Here is a 22,654-nt window from a genome sequence, read left to right as displayed (position 1 = left end):
ACCATATCCAAATCAGTGTCTATTGTCATTATTGGTTTTGGTGGTTGTTGTTGTTTTGGTACTAGGGATTGAACCCAAGGGTGCTTAGCCACTGAGTTACATCCCTACCCCTTTTTACTTTTTGAGATAGGGTCTCCCTAAGTTGCTTAGGGACTCACTAAGTGGCTAAGGCCAACCTCAAACTTGCAATCCTCCAGCCTCCGCCTCCTGAGTTTCTGGGGTTACTGGTGTGTGTCACAGTACCTGGCATTATTGTTATATTTAAGATCTCAATCACTTCTCAGAGTTATCTCATTAGGCAAGTCTTATGAGGCTATTATGAAATTTGGTCCAGACCAAAACCCAAATGCAGGCAACCTGCTTAGGAGATTAAGATTAGTTTATTATGAATAAACTATCACATAGGCTAACTAGGGTTAAAAGCAAACACTTAATGCAACACTGCTCAGTGAAAGACAGCTTTCCAGGTATGTATGTATGTAAGATGTGTGTTGCTACACTGGAAGATACGCACCAAACAGAACATGAGGCACCATATCATGAGATTTGAATGGAACTGGCTCAAATCCCAGTTCACGTGCAGTGGAAATAATATATATCTCTTCCTAGCTCTCTGGGAATTTTAAGAGTATGATTTGTGCTCTTCCAGGTTACTTCTGGCTCCACACTTTTGTTCTTGCTGAGTTATTTCATCTGTGGATCATCTTGCTGCCCAGCATGCAGTGCTTATCTACACCATGTTTCAACAGAGTGGGAAAGAAGGCCCTTTCCTTGACACCCCTCACAGAAAATCACTGGATTGGGCTTTTGTGAAAGTAGTGGAAACTTACGAAAGTTTGGAAGTAATAGAGGGACATTGTGTTACATAATCACAGAGCAAAGAGCCATAAATGTTTTAGCTGTTAACTTTCTTAAAAACACTTTGGCTGACCTCACTTGTCACCTATTTTAGTCAAGCAATAGGGATAGAAGTTCTGGATGATTTAAGCAGGAAAGGAACTTATTAAAATTTATTGGGGGAAACTATCTTATAAAATCTCCAAGAAGACAAAAAAGCCAGGTTGGAGATCTTTGTTTCCAGTAATGACAGGCAAAATTGTAGTGCAGGACTAGTCCAGTGAAGAAGTCTCAGCCACTCCTTTGGGCACTAAATTACATCAGTTTGCACAACTGACAGCTCTGGATGCAATGTCTGCTACTGCTCTTGTCACCTCTTTCCAAATTGTACTCTCCATAGAGCCTGCTTTAAGGCATCATTAGTCTTCTCTTCAACATTAGGGTGGATACATTTCATTGGTGTTACATGGGCACATGACCAGACTTTAGCTGCAAGAGAGACTGGAAAAGTAGTCTCTCAACACACAGAGATTCTCAATCCAAGGAGGCAAATTGTTTATGACACATGCTCTCTCTGTCAATGTTTCTTGAACTTCAATGTGCATGTGAGCCATGTGAAAATCTTGTTAAAATGCAGCTGATTCAACATAAGTCCAGGGTAAGGCCTGAGGTTATATTGTACCCAAGTGACTTGAAGTCACTGGTCTGAGAATCACTTTGAGAAAAAGATTTTACAGCATCCACTTTCAAACTTGGCTGCATGTAAGAGTAATTTGAGACACATTTTAAAAAATCCCAACAACTAGAGATATCTGGGTCTCACCCTCATCTAATTTAGTTGGTCTGGAGTGAAGCATGAGCATATGAATTTTTAAATGCTCCCCAAATGATTGCAGGGTACTGGGATAGCACTTGTAACTGCAGTCTCCAACTTCTTGTCACTTTGCAAGGCTATTTCTTTTCTCTACATCCAAGAGTTCCACTTTCTCTGCCTTGCTTGGCTTTTTCCCCTTGAAATTCAATTACTCTTGAACAATTGCAGAACACTTTGACACCCTACCTCTTAGTCTTTTGGCCTTACTCTGCATATCTAAAAACTAGTTCAAGAGTTCTGCTAATCTAGTTTTCCAAAAGTGTTATCAATTGCCCTGAAAAAGTGATTTGAAGAGGTGCATACACATTGTTGTAAATTTAGTCTTGTTGTAAGTTCTATATTTGTATAACTTTAAGGTACATTGCAACTAACACAATGACTCCAATTTCACAAATATTATTGCTTACAATAACAGTAAGTCATTTAAAAATAGGTAAAACAACTTATTTTTTGCTATTCAGACCAGACACAACAAAAAATAATGAAAATGATCTGCAAATGAATGAAGTTCCAGAGTGCCTATACCTTTAAGTAAGTTAAGTAAGCCTTTGAGTTAAAGTCCTAGGCTTTGTGAACACAGGCAGAGATTTTAAAATAGCAGCCTTTTTTCTTCCTCTACTATCAGTCTCTGAAGGATAAGGAAGCAATATCTTTATTTTTGAACCTAAATGAATTATGCTACTAATCTTAACACAGATAAGTTACAGTCAATTTTGACTTTAAGCAACCATTCTTTTCCTCCATGAACTGAAAATTTCATTAGGTTTCAAGAAAGCACCTCCAACCTTTGAAAAATTCATGATTAAAACAAATAGCTAAGATTCACTTTTGGAAAATGAAATGAGAAAAAGAGGGTAAATTCCTTAACCAGTTAATCTTTGACAAGAAAATAGATGAAAGTTTTTAAAATTGTCGAAAGTTAATACACACATCCAGAAAGCCCTAAAACTCTTTAAGCGAGAAAAAAATTTTAAAACTCCACATCCTAGTCAGACAATTGTGAAACTTCAGAACACCACAGAAGAACATTTTCTAACCAGCAATTAGACTGACAGCAGATTTCTCAGTAGCATTAGAAAGCACAAGCTAACAGAATAATATGCTCAATACTCTGAGGGGAAAAAAATCTCACTGTAAACCTAGAATTATACATCCAGTAGAATTACCTTGAAGGAATAAGGGCAATACAAAAATTTCAGGTAGGAAAAAAACCCCAAGAATTTATCATATCATGCTGTCAATCAAGGAAATCCTAAGAATTTACTACAGGCCCACGGAAAATAATGCAGAAAGATTTGAGAAACGCAAAGAAATGATAAGCAAAATGTTGTTTTATATGTGGGTGAGATCTAAAAAACATGTCTAATTTATAGGAGGAAAACAGAATAAAACTAAAATAGTTTATAATGTAAATTGAGAAAGGGGTGTGCAGAGTTAAAATATGCTGAGGCCTTTGCATTAAGCAAGAAGAGAGTAAAGATATTAGCTTTCTATTTTAAGTTTACATGTTCAAATAATTACTCAAAAATATACCGAACATATTACTCCAAATAAGCTATGGGGAGGGGAGGAAGATATGAGAAAAAGAAAACACAACGCAAAAAAAAGCTTTTTCTGTAAGTTTTTGACATTTTAACTTTCTTTGTTGCATGATTCTCATTCATGGTAAAGAGTGCTTTATAATTTCTTATCGTGAGCTTATCTTTAAAGGGTCCTTTTCTTTGAGAATCCTTTACAGCCAAGGTTGTAGAAGTATCCCTCCAAGTTGGTTTTATGCTTGCTTCTGTAGGCATTCCAGAGGCAGCATGTCTGTGCTCTTTTTGTTTGGGGGTGGGGCAGGGATGATAGGGTAATAGGGCCAATTTCTTCATTTTAAAGTGCTGTAAATTTAAAAGCCAAACTCTTATGAAATGCAGGTCTAATTTTTCAAAATTTAATCAGACTTAAATGATTTTTCTTTCTTTTCATCAGTTTCCTCATCCATTCATGGGTATTTTCTGTTTTCCACCTTCCCTAGTCCACCTTTCTTCTGAGGATGATGCCTTTCAGGGACACTGACTTTATGCAGGGTGCTCAATTCCAGCTCTCACTCAGCACTACTCCAAGTCCTTACCTCCTGCCAGTATACATCTAGGCTTGGAGTTACAGAGATTAATAACACCTTGCCCACACTGAGGATGACCAACCCTTCTTGTTTGTTTGGGCCGTTGGTAGTTTCCAGTACCAAAACCAGTAAAGTCCCAGGTAAACTAATATGACTGGTCATCTTACAACCCATCCCCCACATCCAGAGCCATAGAAGAAATAGTTTGTCACTGCTTCAGTTTTCAGTCTATCATCATTTTTGATTTGATTTCCCTTCATCTCTTATGGGTTTAGCTATTTAAAAAAAAAACACACATTTAAAATAAGGTTAGTTATTATTTTATCCAGCATTACTGTACTAATAAAAGCTTTCCTGTTATAGAAATCCACCATTTTGAAAGCTCTTAAAGTTTGAAAATAAAGTCATAGCCAGTTATTCCTGTGTATTTGGAATGGTTCCCAAAGTTGTATGGTTGGCTCCATCAACTGCCCCACAGTTTGTCCCTGCTGGAGGCCCTATTTCTTCAATCTTAAGAAAGTTCTAGAATTCTCTAGGCAGGGGCCTAGCGTCTTCCTGTGAAGCCTAGAGAGTAAATGCTCCCATTACAATCTAAACTCCCCAAGGCTTAGAAGAAATGTTGTGTTCACTCTGCTGTACCTGGTAATCTTAATAACTTTCTCAAAACAACGAAGGTTCTGAAAGCCATACTGGCAGATCTGTCTGGAATTTCCTCCAATCCAACCCCATCTACCTCAAAATATGGCAGAAAAGCACCCCAGTGTCTGCCCTGATGGCTTCTCCTACCTTGTTTTCCACAAATTTGCTCCCATTTTCTATTTCTGTAGGCATTTTGATAGTTTGGGCTGGGCAACTGAGCTATCTTGATCCAACTAAGCTCACGCGTTCAAGACGCCATTTTGAAGCTACAGTCTAGACACAATTACTATTTTTTAATTTTAACATATATTTAAGTAGGCATGCTTATTTCGAAGGGGCTTCAAAGACATTTTTGAGGTGACCTGCATCTGTGTGTCTGTCTGTCCACCTGTGTGAGGACAGTACTTGCCAGGGTGCCTGACACCGGCCCGCGCGCACCCCCTGAGTACCCCCTGCGCACCCCCTGGCTTGGGCCCGACGTCCCCCCTGACTCCCCCCGAAGGGGGCGGGGGCGCTGTCACCCATTGGCTGAGGCGGCTGCCACGCGCCCCCGTACTCAGCGCAGGAGCCACCTCCAGGAGCCCCGCAGGCCACGCCTCAGTCCGTCAGCGCCCCTCAGCCTGGCCGCTCCAGTCCAGGGCTACTCAGCCTCGCTGCTGGCCACTGGTTTTCCTCACACCTCTGGCTTTGGCTCCGTTGCCGGTCAGAGGCCGGGCAGACGCGCCAGCAGGCCTCTCAGGAGCCCAGAAGTGCAGCCTCTGTTTCCCCGTCGAGCCGAATCGGCGGGAACTGCTGGCTGCCGCCATCATGGTAAGTTGAGGGAAAGGCCTGAGCAGCGCATGGCCAGCGGGGAATTGGGCCTTTGGAGGAAGGGCGTGGGTAAAAGCGGGGCGGCCCCAGCTTTCCTTGTTTGGGTTGCCTGCTTGACGTGCCCCGTGCGGTGGTGTGCAGGGCGAGGCTGCCTCCCAGCTTCGGAGTGGCCGACAGGTGGAGTGGTGGGATGCCTGCGGCGTGGTGGCCGTGAGGCCCTGGGAGTCTTCTCCCCTCCCCCCGCCACGTGCAGGGCCCATGGCTTCGAGCCGCGGCTTCTTCCCGCCTCTGCCTACAAGGCTGTGCAGCGTTGGTGCCCGCCCGAGGTTTGGGGCCCGGGGCACCCCACTCCGGCCCCACCCCATCCTCTGCAGTCCCCCATTTCCCGGTGGAGGCTGGCAGCGGCCCCTTCCGCGAGGTAAAGACTGCAGACTTGGCGTGGCCGTCTCCGCGAGGTGCCGTCGGGCCTGCGGATTCCAGACGCCGAGGGTGTGGTCCTGCGGGGGAAAGTCGCTTATTTGGACGTGGAGGGCAGCAGCTTCCTCAGGAAGCGACTCTTATGGAGAGGTGGGATGGGGTTTCGTGCTCGCGCGAGGAGCTGCCCACAAAGTCGTCCTGAATGCACTGTCCACGAGCTCGGGCTAGGGGGCTGGGGCTGGGGCCGGAGGACCCTTGAGGCTCCTCGCGCCTCCGCAGAGGCTGGTGGAGACCTGCTGATAGTGGCGCCCTCGTGGGGCCAGACCAGGCACAAAATGTCGGCTGACGCCATAGTTACCGCATGAGATTGGATCCAGAGGTTTACTCGTCTCAATAAATCGGAAGTTTTTAGTAACACATGCATTTTGTAGGTATTCTGTGGTGTGCTATGTACGAGTTTTTATAAATGGCAATTTTTCCCCACCACAAGACCTGTTGTAAATTCATTGGCCGACCATTAAGTCATAAACGTGTGTATTACATATTGCATCCTCATTTGTATAATTATTTCTATTTTAGAGGTAAAGGGAGGAAATTTTTATTATCACAAGGATTAAAATGATGATGTATAAATACGTAAATATTTGCAATAATTATTTGTGTAATATGTAGTTGTCCGTGTTGATAATTATTTAATAATCAACCAAGAATTCTTTTAAGTGCTAAAATTTTTCAAGTGAGAAAATGACAGTTGCTTTTCTGACTACAAATTATTTACTCATTTGAAAATAATCACAAAAAAATGTAGAGATCTTCTTCAATCCCAGCAACTACAACCATGTAAATTTTGACATATGTATACCCTTCTAGATTATTTATATGTTCATATTGCATATAGGTAGGGAAGTTTTATTTTATTGAAGTTGTTCTATATCATATAATACTGTTTGACAGCCTACATCGTTAATATAGTTTGGCATTGATCCAAAGATATATTTAAAATAATTTTAAGTATATATAATGTTAAATCTTATACTTTTCCTTACTACCCTGAATTCATGGATGGATAATTTTTCAGTGTTAACACTATAACAGATATCCCTGAACAAATATCTTGGTAACTTGTACTATTAATTCCTTGAGATAAATTGCCAGAAGTGGAATTTTGGGGTTATGCTTTATTTCATAATTATTTTAAATCACAATAAGTTTTTTCAAGCAACTCTTGGTATGCACTTTCCCGTTTGTTTTCTCACTGATTGTGTTTAAGGTGATTTTTCTCCACACCCTTTCCAGTGACAGTTACAATTTTTTAAGTTGCCAAGCTAACAACTGGAAGATGTTTTGCTATGTTAATGTGCCTTTTAAAAAATCATTGGTAAAGTTTTATCACTGATTATTAGCTTTTAAAATTTATTTTTTTTTGTAAATTCTGGGTCTACCTTTTTACTTCCATTTTTTTCTTATAAAAATTGTCTGAACATTAACCCCTTGTCATACAGTGTAACTTTGAAATAATGTGTGAATATTGTGTTCACAGAATTGAAAACTTGGGACTTATATTTGGTGATAGATTAGAATTAGACTGATAGAAAATAAGATGCTTATACGTTTTTTTAAAGAGTTAGAAAATGAATGCTACATTTTAGATGCTTTTTTAGTGATGAATTAATTTTTTTAGTTGTAGATGGACACAATATCTTTATTTTATTTAGTAATTTTATGTGGTGCTGAGAACCCAACCCATTGCCTCACACATACTAGGCAAGTGCTATAACACTGAGCCACATCTCCAGCCCTCAGTGATGAATTAAAATAACAGATTTCCTAGGAATGAACCATCCTTGAATTTCCAACACAAACTACTTAATTATGGGATTTTTAAAAATATGGTGCTAATTTTGCATCTCTGTAAGTGGGCAAGGGTATGCTATCTTAATGAGGCTTTGTTATTTAGACAATGTTAGCTTTATCAAATCCATTGAGAAATATTCTTTTCTCTGAAAAATTTTTTCCCTTCTTTTTACCCCCTTGAAATGGGGTTTGAACCCAGGTTCTCCCACAAGCTAGTCAGGCACTCTTACCACTGAGCTACATCCCCAGTCCTTATTTTATTTTGAGACAGGGTCTCCCCAAGTTTCCCAGGCTAACCTTGAATTTGGGATCCTCCTACCTCAGCTTCTCAAGTATCTGGAATTACTGCTAGGGTTCCCCACTACACATGGCTCTAAGAATTATTTTAGGAAAAGTATTTGAATTTAATGTCTTTCTCCCTCTGCCTTTTCTATCTATGATTGTTCTTGCTTTCTTGGAGCATGAGACACATACACTAATGATTGTTTCTATATGGTTTGGAAAACTAGTGAAACTGATCCAGGTATTCTCAAGTGATTGTTCTTTTAAGATTGTTTTGTGAAGATTTATAAAGTTAGCCATTTCATTCAAAATTTCCACATTTATTCCCATATAACATTCTTAGAACCTATGGTCATACTTCTTTCTCATGTCTAATACATAAGTTTGCTTTCTTGCTGATCTTTATCAGGATCACTTGTTTATTGCTTATTTATTCCTGATAAAATTTTGGTTTTGTTTAGTTTTTATTCTGATTTTCATTTCCTTAGTTTAGTCTCTTGATAAGTTCCTTCCTATTGCCCTGAATATAACTTTGAGACTACAAGTTAGACTTTTTCCTAGTCAGTATGAAAGATATCAGGCTGCTTACTATGTAGACATAATTAACTGGATTAAATAACGTCAAAAGTGCAAACATCCAGGAGCTTTAATAATGATACTTTTTTTTCAGCTTTTAGTTTTCTTTCTCATGGATGTCCAAATATAATGGAATATCAAATGGCTGTGATGAGAATTATATACATGATGGCCTCCACACTTACCCTTACTTACTATCTTAAAATTTCTCATTTCAAACCCCACCAAAGGCTGGGATTGTGGCTCAGTGGTAGAGCGCTCGCCTACCACAGGCGGGACCTGGGTTCGATCTTCAGCACCACATTAAAAAAAGAAAAGAAAAGAAAGGCATTGTGTTGTGCCCATCTACACCTAAAAAAATAAATATTTTTTAAAAACCCACCAAATCATTTGAAGGTATAACTAATAAAAGTAATTACTTATAACATTTAATGTAATTTATTTTCAGTATTACTGTGTGCTATTGATGGTTCAGATTATACTTTAACATTAATTTTTATCTTATAATGAGCAAAAGTGTTTGTAGATTGTTTTTGTTTGTAGTTCAAAAGTGACCCAAATGTTTATTTGGATGATATAAATTATAAATGCACAGGAGGGGTTTAAACATTCCTCCTGTTAGAATATTATTGAAATGGAGTGTTTTCCTTACTTTGTTAGCTTTGAGTGCCACCTGCTGGCTAAGAACTAGGACATGGTGGTTCCTTCCTTAATTTAAGACATTGCACTAAAATAATTAAATGAATTTTGTATTTACTGATCCATTTTTTCCTATAAATATAAAATGTATTCTGTAAATACAAGGGTGGAAGCATTTAGCCAATTTGTAAGGCCTAAGTCCAAACCAGACTCCCTGTAATATCCAATGCCTTTTTTTCTCCTTACCAACTTATCTCAAGTATCCACTTTACATTTGCAAAGAGACTGAGAATTAGAATATATCAAAGATCTTTTCAAAACACTCATATTTCAAGCAAGGAAACAGGTCCTGAAAAGACTTACTTTACTGAACAATGAAGAGTTATTCCTCCACGATAATTTTCCTCTTCAATTCTGGTGACACTGTGGCAGAATCTATCAGCCAGATCCTATTCAAATTTTGGGCAACATCCCAACAAAGTTCTTTACTGTGAGGACTGTCCTTTGCATTGTGGGATATTAATGTACCTCACTGTGGAAAGTATGCAGGCAATATTTTAAGTGCTCCTAGGGTACAAAATATCCCCTTATTTAGAATCATAACCCTTTATAATCTGGCATGGTTTTCTATCCAGGTGTTACAACTCTAAATTAAAATGCATCTGTACATTATGGTATAGAGACAGTACTGTAATCAGTTTATTTGTCAAAAAAAATGAACCCAAAGTTCATCCAAAAATGAAGGGAGGTTGAGGATAAGAGGGATTTTGTAAGAATTTCAGAACCACTCTTTTTGTATTTTGGGTTTTTGAGTGATCTAATTGAGAAGGGATTCTATGGGGAAGGTAGATCTAATCAGGTCCTCAGAAGTCCAAGATACATCGTTTATGTAATATAGTCCTAATTTTAAAAATATAAGACATTGGAAGAAGGAAAAAAATGGAAATGTTTACTCTTTACTATGCCAGTATCATGAAATATCATTGTATAGTTAGAAAATATTCAAATAGAAATGCAAAACAGCAAGTATAACAAATGAATAGAGACACAAAAAAAGCTCAACTTTGGTGATTAGACAATTTTGATTTCACCTCTAAAATTTCTATAAAACTCACTTTCCTTTTATTCTTTTAATTGAACAGTTTTTCATCTTTGTTTCTTTTATAAACGAGTATGTATGTAATAGCTTTCTCTTTGTTTTGAACTTTTTAGTATCTTTTAGTTCATTTAGTTCATAAATGAATGCCAGATGAGTGGGTGGGTGTATCATAGTTTTCTGAAGTTCCAGTTAGTTGTTTTTAAAGTCATCTAAAAATAGTAAAGCTAAATAGTAAAAGTAGAAGAGATGCTTTTCAAAAAAAAGTATTGAAAATAAATTAGAATATTAGGACACTAAGTTATATTGGCAATACTACTTTATACTTCACAAAATGGATTCACAGATGTTACCTCATTTCATTCTCTAAGTAATTTGCCTAGAGACACGCAGCTGGCAAGTAAGTGGCTTACAACCTAGTAAGTGATATGAATCTAGATCTCCTGACTAAATCAGTTTTTGTTTCACTGGGCTATCTTTGCCTCTTCACCATAAATATTGCCAGTGAATTTTGCTTTAGAAAATTTATAATTAGCTTTAGAGTCTACCATAGGAAGACTAAAAACAAGAGATCTGATCAGAATCCAGAAAAATAAATGCATGGGGGGGGGGTTGTTTGGGAGAGGTTTCTTTATCTGACAATAAAGATGTGTCATATATGTATCAGTTCACTGAAAATTAGAATTATCATTGGGACAATGCCTTGAACACCCTTAGTATAGGGAAGAAGTTTGTAATCCCCTTTTTAGCAGGAGCTATAATAGGTGAGCAAATGTTTTTACAATTTCTTTCTAAAGTAAGGCAAGTATACTAAACTGGGAAGTAAAGTTGAAAATTTATGTTAATTTTGGTGTCTAGAAAGGTGAAGCAAAACAAGTTTGTTTAAAACCCTGATCCTTATTTTCTTATGTGTGTAGCTTTTGTTTTTGTTTACTTTAGGCTTTTAAGATTTACCCTGTTTTTTATTAATGTACTTAGTAAAATGAAAGTTTATCAGTACAGAGCAATTTTATTTTTATAAATCTAAACTTTCTATTTTATATCAGCTTACATAGTATTGTTATAAAACATAAAACCAATAATTTTTCCATAAAATTGTACAAAAAATGGTGATGAGTAACAACAAGTTTAAGAAAGTACTATGTCCTTGGGTTAAAATATTATGCCATTCTACTTTTACTTACTTTAAATCCTGAGCCTAAACTAAGCTGTATTGGTGACTAATCTACAAAGAAAATAATTTACACAAAATATTTTATACTCAAATACAAAAATTAGATTTCACATTGTGTATGTTTTTGTCTGTGTATCTAGTTATAATATTTGCTTTCAAAATTACAGTCTGCTGCAAATTCTGAGACTACAAACTCAACCATCTCCCGAGAGGCCAGCACCCAGTCCTCATCCACCACCACCAGCCAAGGCTATGTTTTACCAGAAGGCAAAATCATGCCAAACACCGTTTTTGTTGGTGGAATTGATGTTAGGGTATTGTATTCATATTTTATTTATATTTTAAATATTTTATGAATGATGGGATTTAGGCCCTATTGCAAACCTGAGGTTTTTTGTAGTTCATGTAGGTTTGAAATTTATTTTGTTTTTAACCCATAAGGACCAAAAATATTTGACAAAAAGGTAGTTTGGGGTACATTTGGAAGATACTTCCACCTCACCAAATCTCCTTGTATAGTAGAATTAAGATTTTGAATGCTGACTTTTTACTCTTAAACTTTTTCCTATAGATGGATGAAACTGAAATCAGAAGTTTCTTTGCTAGATATGGTTCAGTAAAAGAAGTGAAGATAATCACGGATCGAACTGGTGTGTCCAAAGGGTGAGCAAAACATGTTTACTGTAAACCAACAAGAATATCTGACCTCTAACATGTTAGAACATGAGAGAAGAATATTTTAAAACAGTATTCTGACATTTGTATAAATGAAATTTGTTGCTTCGTTAAATTTGTCATGGATAAAAGTTTGTTCTCAGCTTTTTTTATTTAATAATTTTCCTAATGATTGTATTTCAGTATTTTTTAAAATATTTTTTAATTATAGATGGACACAACACTTTTATTTATTTTTCTTTATGTGGCGCTGAGGATCAAATCCAGTACCTCACATATGATAGGCTCTATCACTGAGCCACAACGCCAGCCCTGTATTTCAGTATTTTCTATATTTATTTCACACAAGTGCGTTCATTAGTTTTATCAAAGAAGTGCTTTATTTGCACATTACACAGTATCTTAAATTTAACTATCTTGTACATAGATAGGAATTTTTTGTTAATGAATGAGGTTCACACACTACCTTAATCTTAGCACATTCTGACATAGATCAGGTTTAAAAAAACATATTTGCAGAGGGTCTATTATAATATCTTAAAATTATTTATCATAGTATATTATTCATCTTTTATCATTATCACTTCTGTTATTTCACAGGCAATTAGGAGTTCTAAATCCATACTATATGGTAATGATTTTATATTTCATTTGTCTGCCTTTCTAGCTATGGATTTGTTTCATTTTACAATGACGTGGATGTGCAGAAGATAGTAGAAGTAAGTCGTGGTCTTATGGAAAATTTAACATAGTTTATTGATAACAGTGTTTAATGTTGAGTCCTGAGTATACTAAGTCTTGTGTAAAATATGAAGATATACTTCTGTTCCTGTTCAAAATCAAAACTTAAGAGTAATCTTATATAACTTGTCAGAACCTGTTTATTTTGGAGACTTTAGCTTCATGAAATAGAGACAGACAGGTTTGGAGACAGAGTGAAAGGCTTATGAACAAATTCTACTTGATACCTCTTGGCTTTGATTAGTATAGTAAGAATAGTTAAGGTAGCTTCATTGTGACAAATTTTTATTTTATACATATTTATCATTGATCTTCTCTGATGATAAATCCCTCCTTTTTATTTGTTCTTTTTAGATATACATGACACTAGAATGTATTTTGACATGTTACATATACATGGAGTATAACTTATTCAAATTAGGCTCTCATTCTTGTGGTTGTAAATGATGTGGAGTTTCACTGGTAGTGTATTCTTATATGAACATAGCAAAGTTATGTCTGCTTCATTCAACTGTTTCCTGTTACTGTCCCCTACTCGTTTCCCTATATTCTCCTTTGTCTAATCCACTAAACTTCTATTCTTCCCTCCTCACCTTATTGTGTGTTAGTATCCATATATCAGAACATTTGGCCTTTGGTTTTGGGAGGTTGGCTTATTTCACTTAGCATGATAGCAGATCCATATATTTGAAAGACCCGCCGATTCCCTGTCCAAGAAAGACGCACGAGGCACTGGCTGCAAAAGCAAGAGGCGATTTATTGCTACACAGGCGCCTGCGGGTGCTCAGCGAGACCTCAGCCGGAGCTGCGGCGAACTGGCACACCGGGCTTTGGGATACAGATCTTTTATAGGGCAAGGGGCAGATTTCACGCGCGCGGCAAGCAACAGGTTCCCTATTGGCTATTTTAAATTCAGCATATGGGTCATCCTGAGGGCAAAGTTGTTTTTCACTGTTGGCTTCCTGGAAAAGCCACAAGTTAGCCTTATGTAAATATTCTGTACCTTCCGTTCCTGCTTATCTATCCTGTTTGCTCAAGTTTGGCCCTTCCGGGGTTATCTATATGGAACATCTTGTGGTGGCATTGTGCAAGACTTGAAATGCTACGTGCAGCTGGTGGGGTTTTGACATGGGGGTTGTGTAAGAGAACATCTTGCAGCTTCAGGGCACAGGGGTTAGATTTCCTAATGTTGGGCCTGGGGCCTTGGGGTCCTTCATATTTACCAGCAAAAGTCATAAAGTCATTCTTCTTTATGACTGAGTAATATTTCATTGTGTATATATACCACATTTTCTTTTTCCATTCATCTGTTGAGGGGCACGTCGGTTGGTTTCATAGCTTGGTTATAAAACTGATGTGGCTGTGTCACTGAAGTATGCCAATTTTAAGTCCTTTGGGTATATAATGAGGAGTACTGGGCCAAATGGTGGTTCCATCCTGAGTTTTCCGAGGAATCTCCATACCACTTTCCATAGTGGTTGCACCAATTTGCAGTCCCACCAGCAATTTATGAGGGTAACTTTTCCCCCACATCCTTGCCAACATTTATTGTGATAGAAATTTTAAAGGACTTGGTATGTAGGCAAGTCTTGAAAGTAAAGATATAAAAATTAGAGTTTTGTTATTGCTTTGTTTTCAGTCACAGATAAATTTCCATGGAAAAAAGCTGAAACTGGGCCCTGCAATCAGGAAACAAAATTTATGTGAGTAAAAATGACATTGTTCTTGTTGACATATCTATAACTTTTCAGAAAACTAAAAGTAGGTTTTGTTTTATTTTTATTCTTTAAAAAGGTGCTTATCATGTGCAGCCACGTCCTTTGATTTTTAATCCTCCTCCTCCACCACAGTTTCAGAGTGTTTGGAGTAATCCAAACACCGAAACTTACATGCAGCCTTCAACCATGATGAATCCTATAACTCAGTATGTTCAGGTAAGAGTTGCCTACATTTCTCTTATTTATTTCAGCCTTCTTGCCCTCTGAAATTATATCCATAGTTTCTGTAATAAGTGATAATATGGTCCCTGTTGGAATACTTGAGAGTCTTACTTTTGTTGAAAATCCCTCATTCTTGGGGTTTTCCTTATGCTAAGCTAAAACCTCCTCCTGCGTACTTCATAAACCTTTATCTGAGAACCTCTATGGCCATATAGAATAGTTTCTTCCTCGTGTGATAAATCCTAAAATATTTGAAGGAAGCTTTCATTTTGTTCCTGCCTAGTTTATTTTTTTTTTAAGTTTTCAATTCTACCTATTCTTTATTTGCAGTGATTTCCAGATACCTCCTTACATAGGTTACTGATTTCTGGACTTAATATAGTTCTAGAATGAATAGATATCTAATGTTAATGTGTTTTACCCTATCTACAAACTGAGTTTCTGGCATATAATTGTCTGGTCCTGTTTATATTTAAAATGGAATTTAATGTACTTATTATTGCCATTGGTGAGAAATAACACTTATTTTCTTCAGTTTGATTTTTTTTTTTTGCCAGAAAAGAAACAAAAAAAATAGTTTTACAATCTCTCTGTTGGTTTACATTTTTCATCTACCTGAAACATAGAGTGTATCTTTTTTTGTTCTAAACAACATAATAGAAGAAAAACCCTGTTTGTCTTCCTTTCTTTGTTCTCTCTTCCTCTTATCTTTTCCTCCCCCTCACTTCCTTTTCTCTTTCTTTTTCCCTCCCCTCTGTCTTTCTCTGTCTCTCTATGCTAGGAATCAAACCTCGGCCTTGTATGTGCTAGGCAAGAAACCGTTTATCATGAACGATTACCAATTCTGTGTATTTGTGTATGCTACTATTTGTTTTCAGTCAATAAACACTGAAGCACGTAAGACATTGTACTGACCCGTTTCTGGCTTTGGATTATGCTGCTCTTAACTTTTAGAAATGAAGTACAGAAAAAAACATAAAGACCAGAGGGGGTACTACAGATTACCCATCAGTAGTACCCAAGAGGTCCAATACAGTGTAAAAATTTTATTACAAAAAAGCAGATATATTAATTTAACTTACATGGAAATCTGTCTTAAAGTCTTGTCGCCAATGTAAGAAGGAACTTCTGGGGTAGGGATAAATATACAAATGAGGTGAGTGGAGGCTTGGAAAACCAGTCAGGTTGTTATTTAGGCCTTCTTTTTCTGCCCAAAAAGCTAACATTTGGCAGAGAGTATTTTCTTCTTCATAAAGCCAGTCATTGATTTAGAATCCTGAATTGTTACATATATAAAAATATATAATTATACAATGAAATATATATACAACTAAGTTTTCTTAATATTTTTGTTATATTGGGAATAATATTCCTTAATTCAGATTTTTTAAGAAAATTTGCCTTATTTAGTCCATTCTTTCTGTAAATTTTGTTTTTCAGGCATATCCTCCTTATCCAAGTTCACCAGTTCAGGTTATTACTGGATATCAGCTGCCTGTTTATAATTATCAGGTAATTTAATGGAAAACAAAAATGACTTATGTTAGAATATTATTGTAACTTTTACTTATATAAATTTCTCAAAAGTATATTGTTTAAACCAGTGAAGTATGCCTAAAATCCAAGAAAAAATAGAATTAGTTTAGAATTAAATGTATTTTAAGATTACTTATATGTTACTTGGAATTAAGGTAATGTTATTTTGACTAGGAAAGAACTTTTCTCTAAAACTGTTCTGTAAGACTTAGTATCTCTTATTTCAAGACACATTCTTTCATCTTTGCTGCCAAATACATGAAGCACCCAGTCTGACTTTTACTTTTCTAAGAGGATAGGTTAAAAAAAAATCATTACCCAATTTTTAGAGCACAAAATTCTGATTCCATTTCATACTGTGTATGTTCACTAGCTCCTACAGAATAGTAGTTCTCTGTATTTCTTTCCATATATAATGAGCATATGTATGACTCATGACCATATCTATAGTAATAATTTCACAGAACACTATTCTTTGAATATTACCAAATGCTAGCTCCAGAAATTTGAGAAAAAGGTGGGGTTTATATGTAGAAATAACAAAAAGAACCATACATCTTTCTTCTATTTCCTATATTTATAAAAATGTGCAGGAATATTTGAATAATTTCTGTTTCCTTTTTTTAAGATGCCACCGCAGTGGCCTGCCGGGGAACAAAGGAGTTACGTTATACCTCCGGTAAAATAAATTAGCCAAACATATATCCTATTCTTTATTTAAATGTATTTTCTTGTTTTATGTTTTTTGATCTTTTATCATATCATGTGTATATATAAATATTTTAAATGCCCCTTTATGTTATGTGTTACATTTAACTTTTTTGTTCACCCAGTTATGTGTTCCCATAGGAAAAACTGCAATTTGTTTCCCAAATTTTTGTGTGCTCAAGTCATGGCTGCTCTGTATGCGAGAAGTGCTCAGTTACCTGTTGATAAATTATGTAATCCAAGAAAGGTAGTATTAATACAGATTTAGAATTAGCATTTAATCTACCCAAATCAGCCTCTGGCTTTGCTACCCCTAAAATCTGTTGAAGAGAAACAGAAGTGTTTTGCTGTTAATATGGTTTAAATAAGAAAAGGAATAAAACAAAAGTGGGTGCTACCTCTGAAACACCTGAGCTTTTGTTATCTTCTGTCTTTTATCAGGATTGGATATTTGAAGGATATGTTGGTTAGAATTCTCAGGCACTCCCATAATATAGTTTCCTTTTCTTATATTTTTAATTCTGATTACGTTAATATTGAAAAGAAAATTTAAGATAAAAGGTAAAAAATAGTGTAGCAGAACCACATTAAACCTTAAGATATTTGCTACTGCATTTTAGTTATTCAGCTTAAAACAAAATTTCTGAAATAGTGTAGCAGAATCTACATTAAACCTTAAGATATCAGCTCATTATTTTGAATACATTATTTAGAAATGTATCTGTATATCTTTTTAATTACACTTTTTATCATTTCAAATGTAGGCCTATACAGCTGTTAACTACCATTGTAATGAAGTTGATCCAGGAGCTGAAGTTTTGCCAAATGAATGCTCAGTTCATGAAGCTACTCCATCCTCTGGAAATGGCCCACAAAAGGCAAATATCTAATTTTGTTTACTTATATGTATATTTTATATTTATTTTTTCAAGTTTAAATGGTAGCCCCTTAAGAAGCAGTCATTTTTGCCCAGATTTAAAGATGAAACCATAAACTTTAGAGCTTAAGTGATTCATTAGTTTTTAGCAATTTAATATAAAGGTTAATAAGATTTCAGACATCCCCAAAGTTTCAGTATACATATATAGTTTCTGATTCAGCAATCCTTTTCTCATCCCAATTTCATCATTTTAGGGTTTTCTGAGTTATACTTTAATAAGTATTGTGTTAGTGTGATTTAGCAAAATGCTAGGCAGGTTTTTGCAACTTTGGTCTTCAAAAGAGGAATTAGCATCAACTATATTTTAATCTTTTGCAAGTGATTTTAAACATTTACTTATCTAAATAGTATATGGTATTGTCTCCATACCATTATAAATATTGCATCTCTCAAGAATGGTGGAGGCAGTAGTAATTATTCAAATACTGAAGAAGTAGGTAGTATCTGTTTTTAATTATTAGAGTGGTCACCTAAAATACCAATACTCTCACCCTTGAATTCTGCTACATGTTGTTTAGTGGAAGTGTAGAAGTAGTTGATACACTGGTAATAAGCATAACCTTGAGGGATTCCATTGGAAGAATCCTTCATTTATTTGTTGGTGGATGCCAATACCATACCATTTTTGTTGGTGGGTCAGGAAAAATATGTTGAGAACTACTGAACCACAGAGCAAAAAAATATTCCTTGATTTGATAACAATTTAAAAGTTGACAAAATGCTAAACTAGCTTACAGTAAAATCACATTATCAGGTTTTTGTCCTGAATACTTTTCTTGAAACATTAAGAGTTCCCTATTTTCTTCTCTAACAAATTTAAAAGCTTTAAGCCAAATATCATGGAGTTTTAATAACTTCAGCCTTTTAAACTAGTATTATATCACTAAGATTCTGAAACAATTCTTTAATTTGGGAGAAAAATGAACATAGTAATTGATATTTGGTAAGAATTATGAACCACATAAGAATTCTTAGAAATAAGCATAAATGTTCACTAAACTTTCAAAAATCTGTTAACAGTGAAAAAAGTAGTCTTTATATTACCATGAACTTTTATGTTTCAGAAATCTGTGGACCGAAGTATACAGACAGTGGTATCTTGTCTATTTAATCCAGAGAACAGACTGAGAAACTCTCTTGTTACTCAAGATGACTACTTCAAGGTATGAAAGGAATATGACACAGGGTAAAAAGTAGATGTGTTAGTCTTAAATTACCTTTTCCTCTTTATAGTATATCCATTTTTGAGATTACTTAAATTAGCATTTAATTGACTAACCCAGTAAACCACTGTGAATGGGTTTTATCTAACAGTGTGTTTTGTAGTGCTTAAACATTAATAAAGTGTAGTTTCCCTTTAAGGAAAGAGACTTGGAACAAGCAGAAACTTGTAATTTAAAGAGTTCATGAGAGGAGACAGTTGAAGGAAAACATGGGCTTGACCAACTAGTAAAAGTAAAATTTAGAAGGCAGAACTTAACATATGGATATTGGATTAAAGATAACAAAAGCAATGGACTGCTCAGACATTATGCTTGAACAATGTGCAGAGGAAGAAGGGGTAAAGTTAAAGCAGTTAAAAAGAACTGAATTAGAAATGAAAATTGATTCAGAGTTGGTGAAGTGGATGATAAATGTGGATTTTTAAATTTAAGAAAGATCTGTTTTCTAATCCTTCTATCCACCTTGGACAGATAATTTAATTCTTTATTAAGACTCTATATTTGGTTTTGCATGTTGTATGCATGTGCACACACATATGCGCATATTAGGAATTGAATTGAGGGCCTTGAACATGCTAAACATGAACTCTGCACTGAGCTGTATGCCCAGACCTAAGACTCCAGGTTTTACAAGTCGAAAATGAGGATGTACAGTACAGTTCCCTAGAGTCCTTTTAGTTCTGAGTCTGGGAATATGAAAAAAAATGTAACTGATTAGTCCAATGAGAAGGAATATTGTGTTTGGTAAGGAAATAAGGTTTTCTTTAATAGCATATTTATAGAGATTATAATTTGTCATACAATAATTTTTAGTATATTCACAGAATTGTGCAGCCAATCAAGTTTAGAATATTTTTTATTTTAACATGTTTAAAATATATTTAATATATATTTAAATATATTTTAACAATATCAAGTTTAGAATATTTTAATTACTCCAAAAATAAAGCCCCAGCCCATCGCTTTTCCCAAATCTTACATTTCCTCAAGCCTTAAACAGCCACTAATTTACTTTCTTTTTTTGTAGACATTTTATATACACAGAATTATAAAATACTTGGATTTTTGTGATTATCTTTAGTGAAATACTTTCAAGGTTTGTCAATGTTACAGCACTTATAAGTTCTTTAGAAATTTTTATTAATATGCCATATTTTGTTTATCCTTTCATCAGTTGATAAGATGTTTCGATTTTTATAACCTTTTGGCTGTTATTAATAATGCTATGAATATTCATGTAGAAGTTATCATATGGACATATATTTTTATTTTTCTTGAATACATATCTAGGAATGGAATTGTGGAGTCAGCAATGGTAACTGTTTAACTTTTTGAGGAACTGCCAGAATTTCAGAATTTGTCCAAAATTGCTGCATCATTTTAAATTCAAAGGGAAGTTTTTAACTACCACTTTTATGTGTTAACAGGGAAGGAGATTAGCTTTGATTTATCTGTAAATGGGTATCTTAGGATATAACTTAAAATCTTTTTAATGGGTATACCAAAGCACTTATGTAATGCAGAAGAGTAGAGCCATAGCAGCATTAAGTTACCTTTTTTTGTAACAGGAGTTAAGCATTTTTGCTTTTAAAGTTGATGTTCTTTTGTTGCTTCATTCTACTTAGAACCGTACAGCATAGAAAGAATAGCTTTATCTTGCCCTGTTCTGAAGTTTAAGTAGGTAGGACATAAATGATTTGTTTGAAAGCAGAAAATACCCTTCAAATGGTTTTCTCCTGGTATTAGACAAAAGCCTCCCTTTGAACTTCAGAGCTTTATGCTCTTCTGGGTTATAAATCAGAAGTGGAAGCCTGTAGTTGACTGACATCTTTTAATTGACTTTTTTTTTAATTGACTAAATGTTGTTTTTTTATTGAAGTTGTATGCATCCAGGCTCTTGAATACATTTATTTCCATGGTAAATTCTACTCTTCATTCTTAATTCTAGCCCCTTCATAATCTTATGTTTCCTATCTGAAAATATGAGTGATTGTGGCCACTATTGGGATACAACCCTGTTCACCAGTTACTTGGTTTCTAGAAATCACTCTTTTATATGACAATCTAATTCCTAGGAAAAGGACGCAGTAAAGCTAATTATACAGAGAAGAAAATATTATGCTGTTAGTGGTTTATTGATCTCCATTTCTCTTTTCTAAGACCTTCCTTTTATCTGCACTTCTGTAGGCAACATAGAGTGAAAAGAAAATTTTCCATTTTATAAGTCAGTCCTCCCTATAAGGCGTCCTGCATCTTAAAATTTTACCAATTTGAGATAGACATTTTTAAAAAATTGTACTGAACACGTACAGACTTTGCCATGATTCCATAAAACAGTGTAACAACTATTTCCATATCATTTATATTGTATTTGTTGTTATAAGTGTACTACAGATTAAAAGTATATCGGATGCACTGGGGATGTAGCTCAGCAGTAGAGCTTGCTTAGCATGTGGAGACCCTGGGTTTGATCACAGCACTTCAAAGAAAGAAAAAGTATACCAGAGGATTGCATAGGTTATATGCAAATACATTGTTATTTTATATGAAGGATTTGAACTTCCTGTATTTTGAGGTTCCCAGAACCAATCAACCTGAGAGGACAACTATTAAAATTTTTTCTCTTCACTTCCTACAAAATTGTTTATCTTCATAAGATAAAATATACCAAAACTTACATCTTTTAACCTAAAAATGGGATTTCAGACTGGTGTATAATGTTCTTCTCAAGCTATGCTTTCTACTAGATGCAATTCAATTAGTAAAAACAATACTTTTAAGAATTATATGTATTTTTTACCCTCTGTCTTTGGGATACTGCATTAAGAAGTACTTAAAATTATTGATTCTGCATTCTTTATTTCTGGGTTCACTGGTATTGTTTTTTTTAATTTTAATAAAATTAGCCAATCTTGGTGCATTTGTTATTGCAAAGTTCAGGAATGCTTTTCCAAAAGGGTCTCCTTTTTTCTCATTTATGATATATAAACTTAAAAAAATATGTCAGGTATTTTGCAGCTCTTTTAGGCCAATAGTGTTAATAGGAAAATTTCAGTGAAGTAAAGACTATTTCTATCTTTTCTAGGATAAAAGAGTGCATCACTTTAGAAGAAGTCGGGCAGTGCTTAAATCTGTTTGATCTTCTCTGCTAACTTTCTAGTCTCAGGGGAAGTTGCTGGTTTTGAATATTATGAAGAGACTGGAAGTTGTTCACTACTATAGAAATTTAATTCTAAATTTTGACATTGCACTCAGACTTTCTATATAAGTTATGTTAGATTAGTTGTACTTTACATTGAAACTGTTCTTTATTAGATGTTTATTTAGAAATTGGTTCTTTGTTCAGTATATAGTTAAAAGTAAAAGATAATTGAAAGTAAATAAGTATAAAAACAATTTCAAATAATTGAAAAAATAGTTGGAATAACTTAAGATTTATCTGTAAGGTTTTTTTGGAATTGGCATTTTAAGAGATTAAAAGCAAATACTAAAAAACTTATTTTGAAAGGTCAGAATTTTGATAGTTTGAATACAAGCATTTCACTTCTCCAACAAGTACCTTTGAACAGTACAGTATTTACACTATTGT

The 22,654-nt window shown here is 35.2% G+C and overlaps 1 protein-coding gene across 1 annotated transcript; it reads left to right on the top strand.

Annotated features, from left to right (window-relative positions):
• The first annotated feature begins 5,522 nt into the window (after positions 1-5,522).
• Positions 5,523-22,204, top strand: Dazl (deleted in azoospermia like). The gene is made up of 11 exons (XM_046452753.1): positions 5,523-5,753; positions 11,470-11,616; positions 11,874-11,965; positions 12,645-12,696; positions 14,358-14,421; positions 14,513-14,652; positions 16,099-16,170; positions 16,823-16,873; positions 17,667-17,780; positions 18,907-19,005; positions 22,151-22,204. Exons 1-11 carry the CDS (start codon positions 5,523-5,525, stop codon positions 22,202-22,204), a joined length of 1,116 nt encoding a protein of 371 aa, XP_046308709.1.
• Positions 22,205-22,654: the final 450 nt, after the last annotated feature.

This window comes from Marmota monax, unplaced genomic scaffold, assembly GCF_021218885.2.
Source record: "Marmota monax isolate L192 unplaced genomic scaffold, Marmota_monax_Labrador192_F-V1.1 WCK01_AAM20220418_F8-fsc00042, whole genome shotgun sequence".
Classification (NCBI taxonomy): domain Eukaryota; kingdom Metazoa; phylum Chordata; class Mammalia; order Rodentia; family Sciuridae; genus Marmota; species Marmota monax.
Note: the sequence above shows the minus strand (reverse complement) of the source record. Positions and strands in the feature narration are given on the sequence as shown.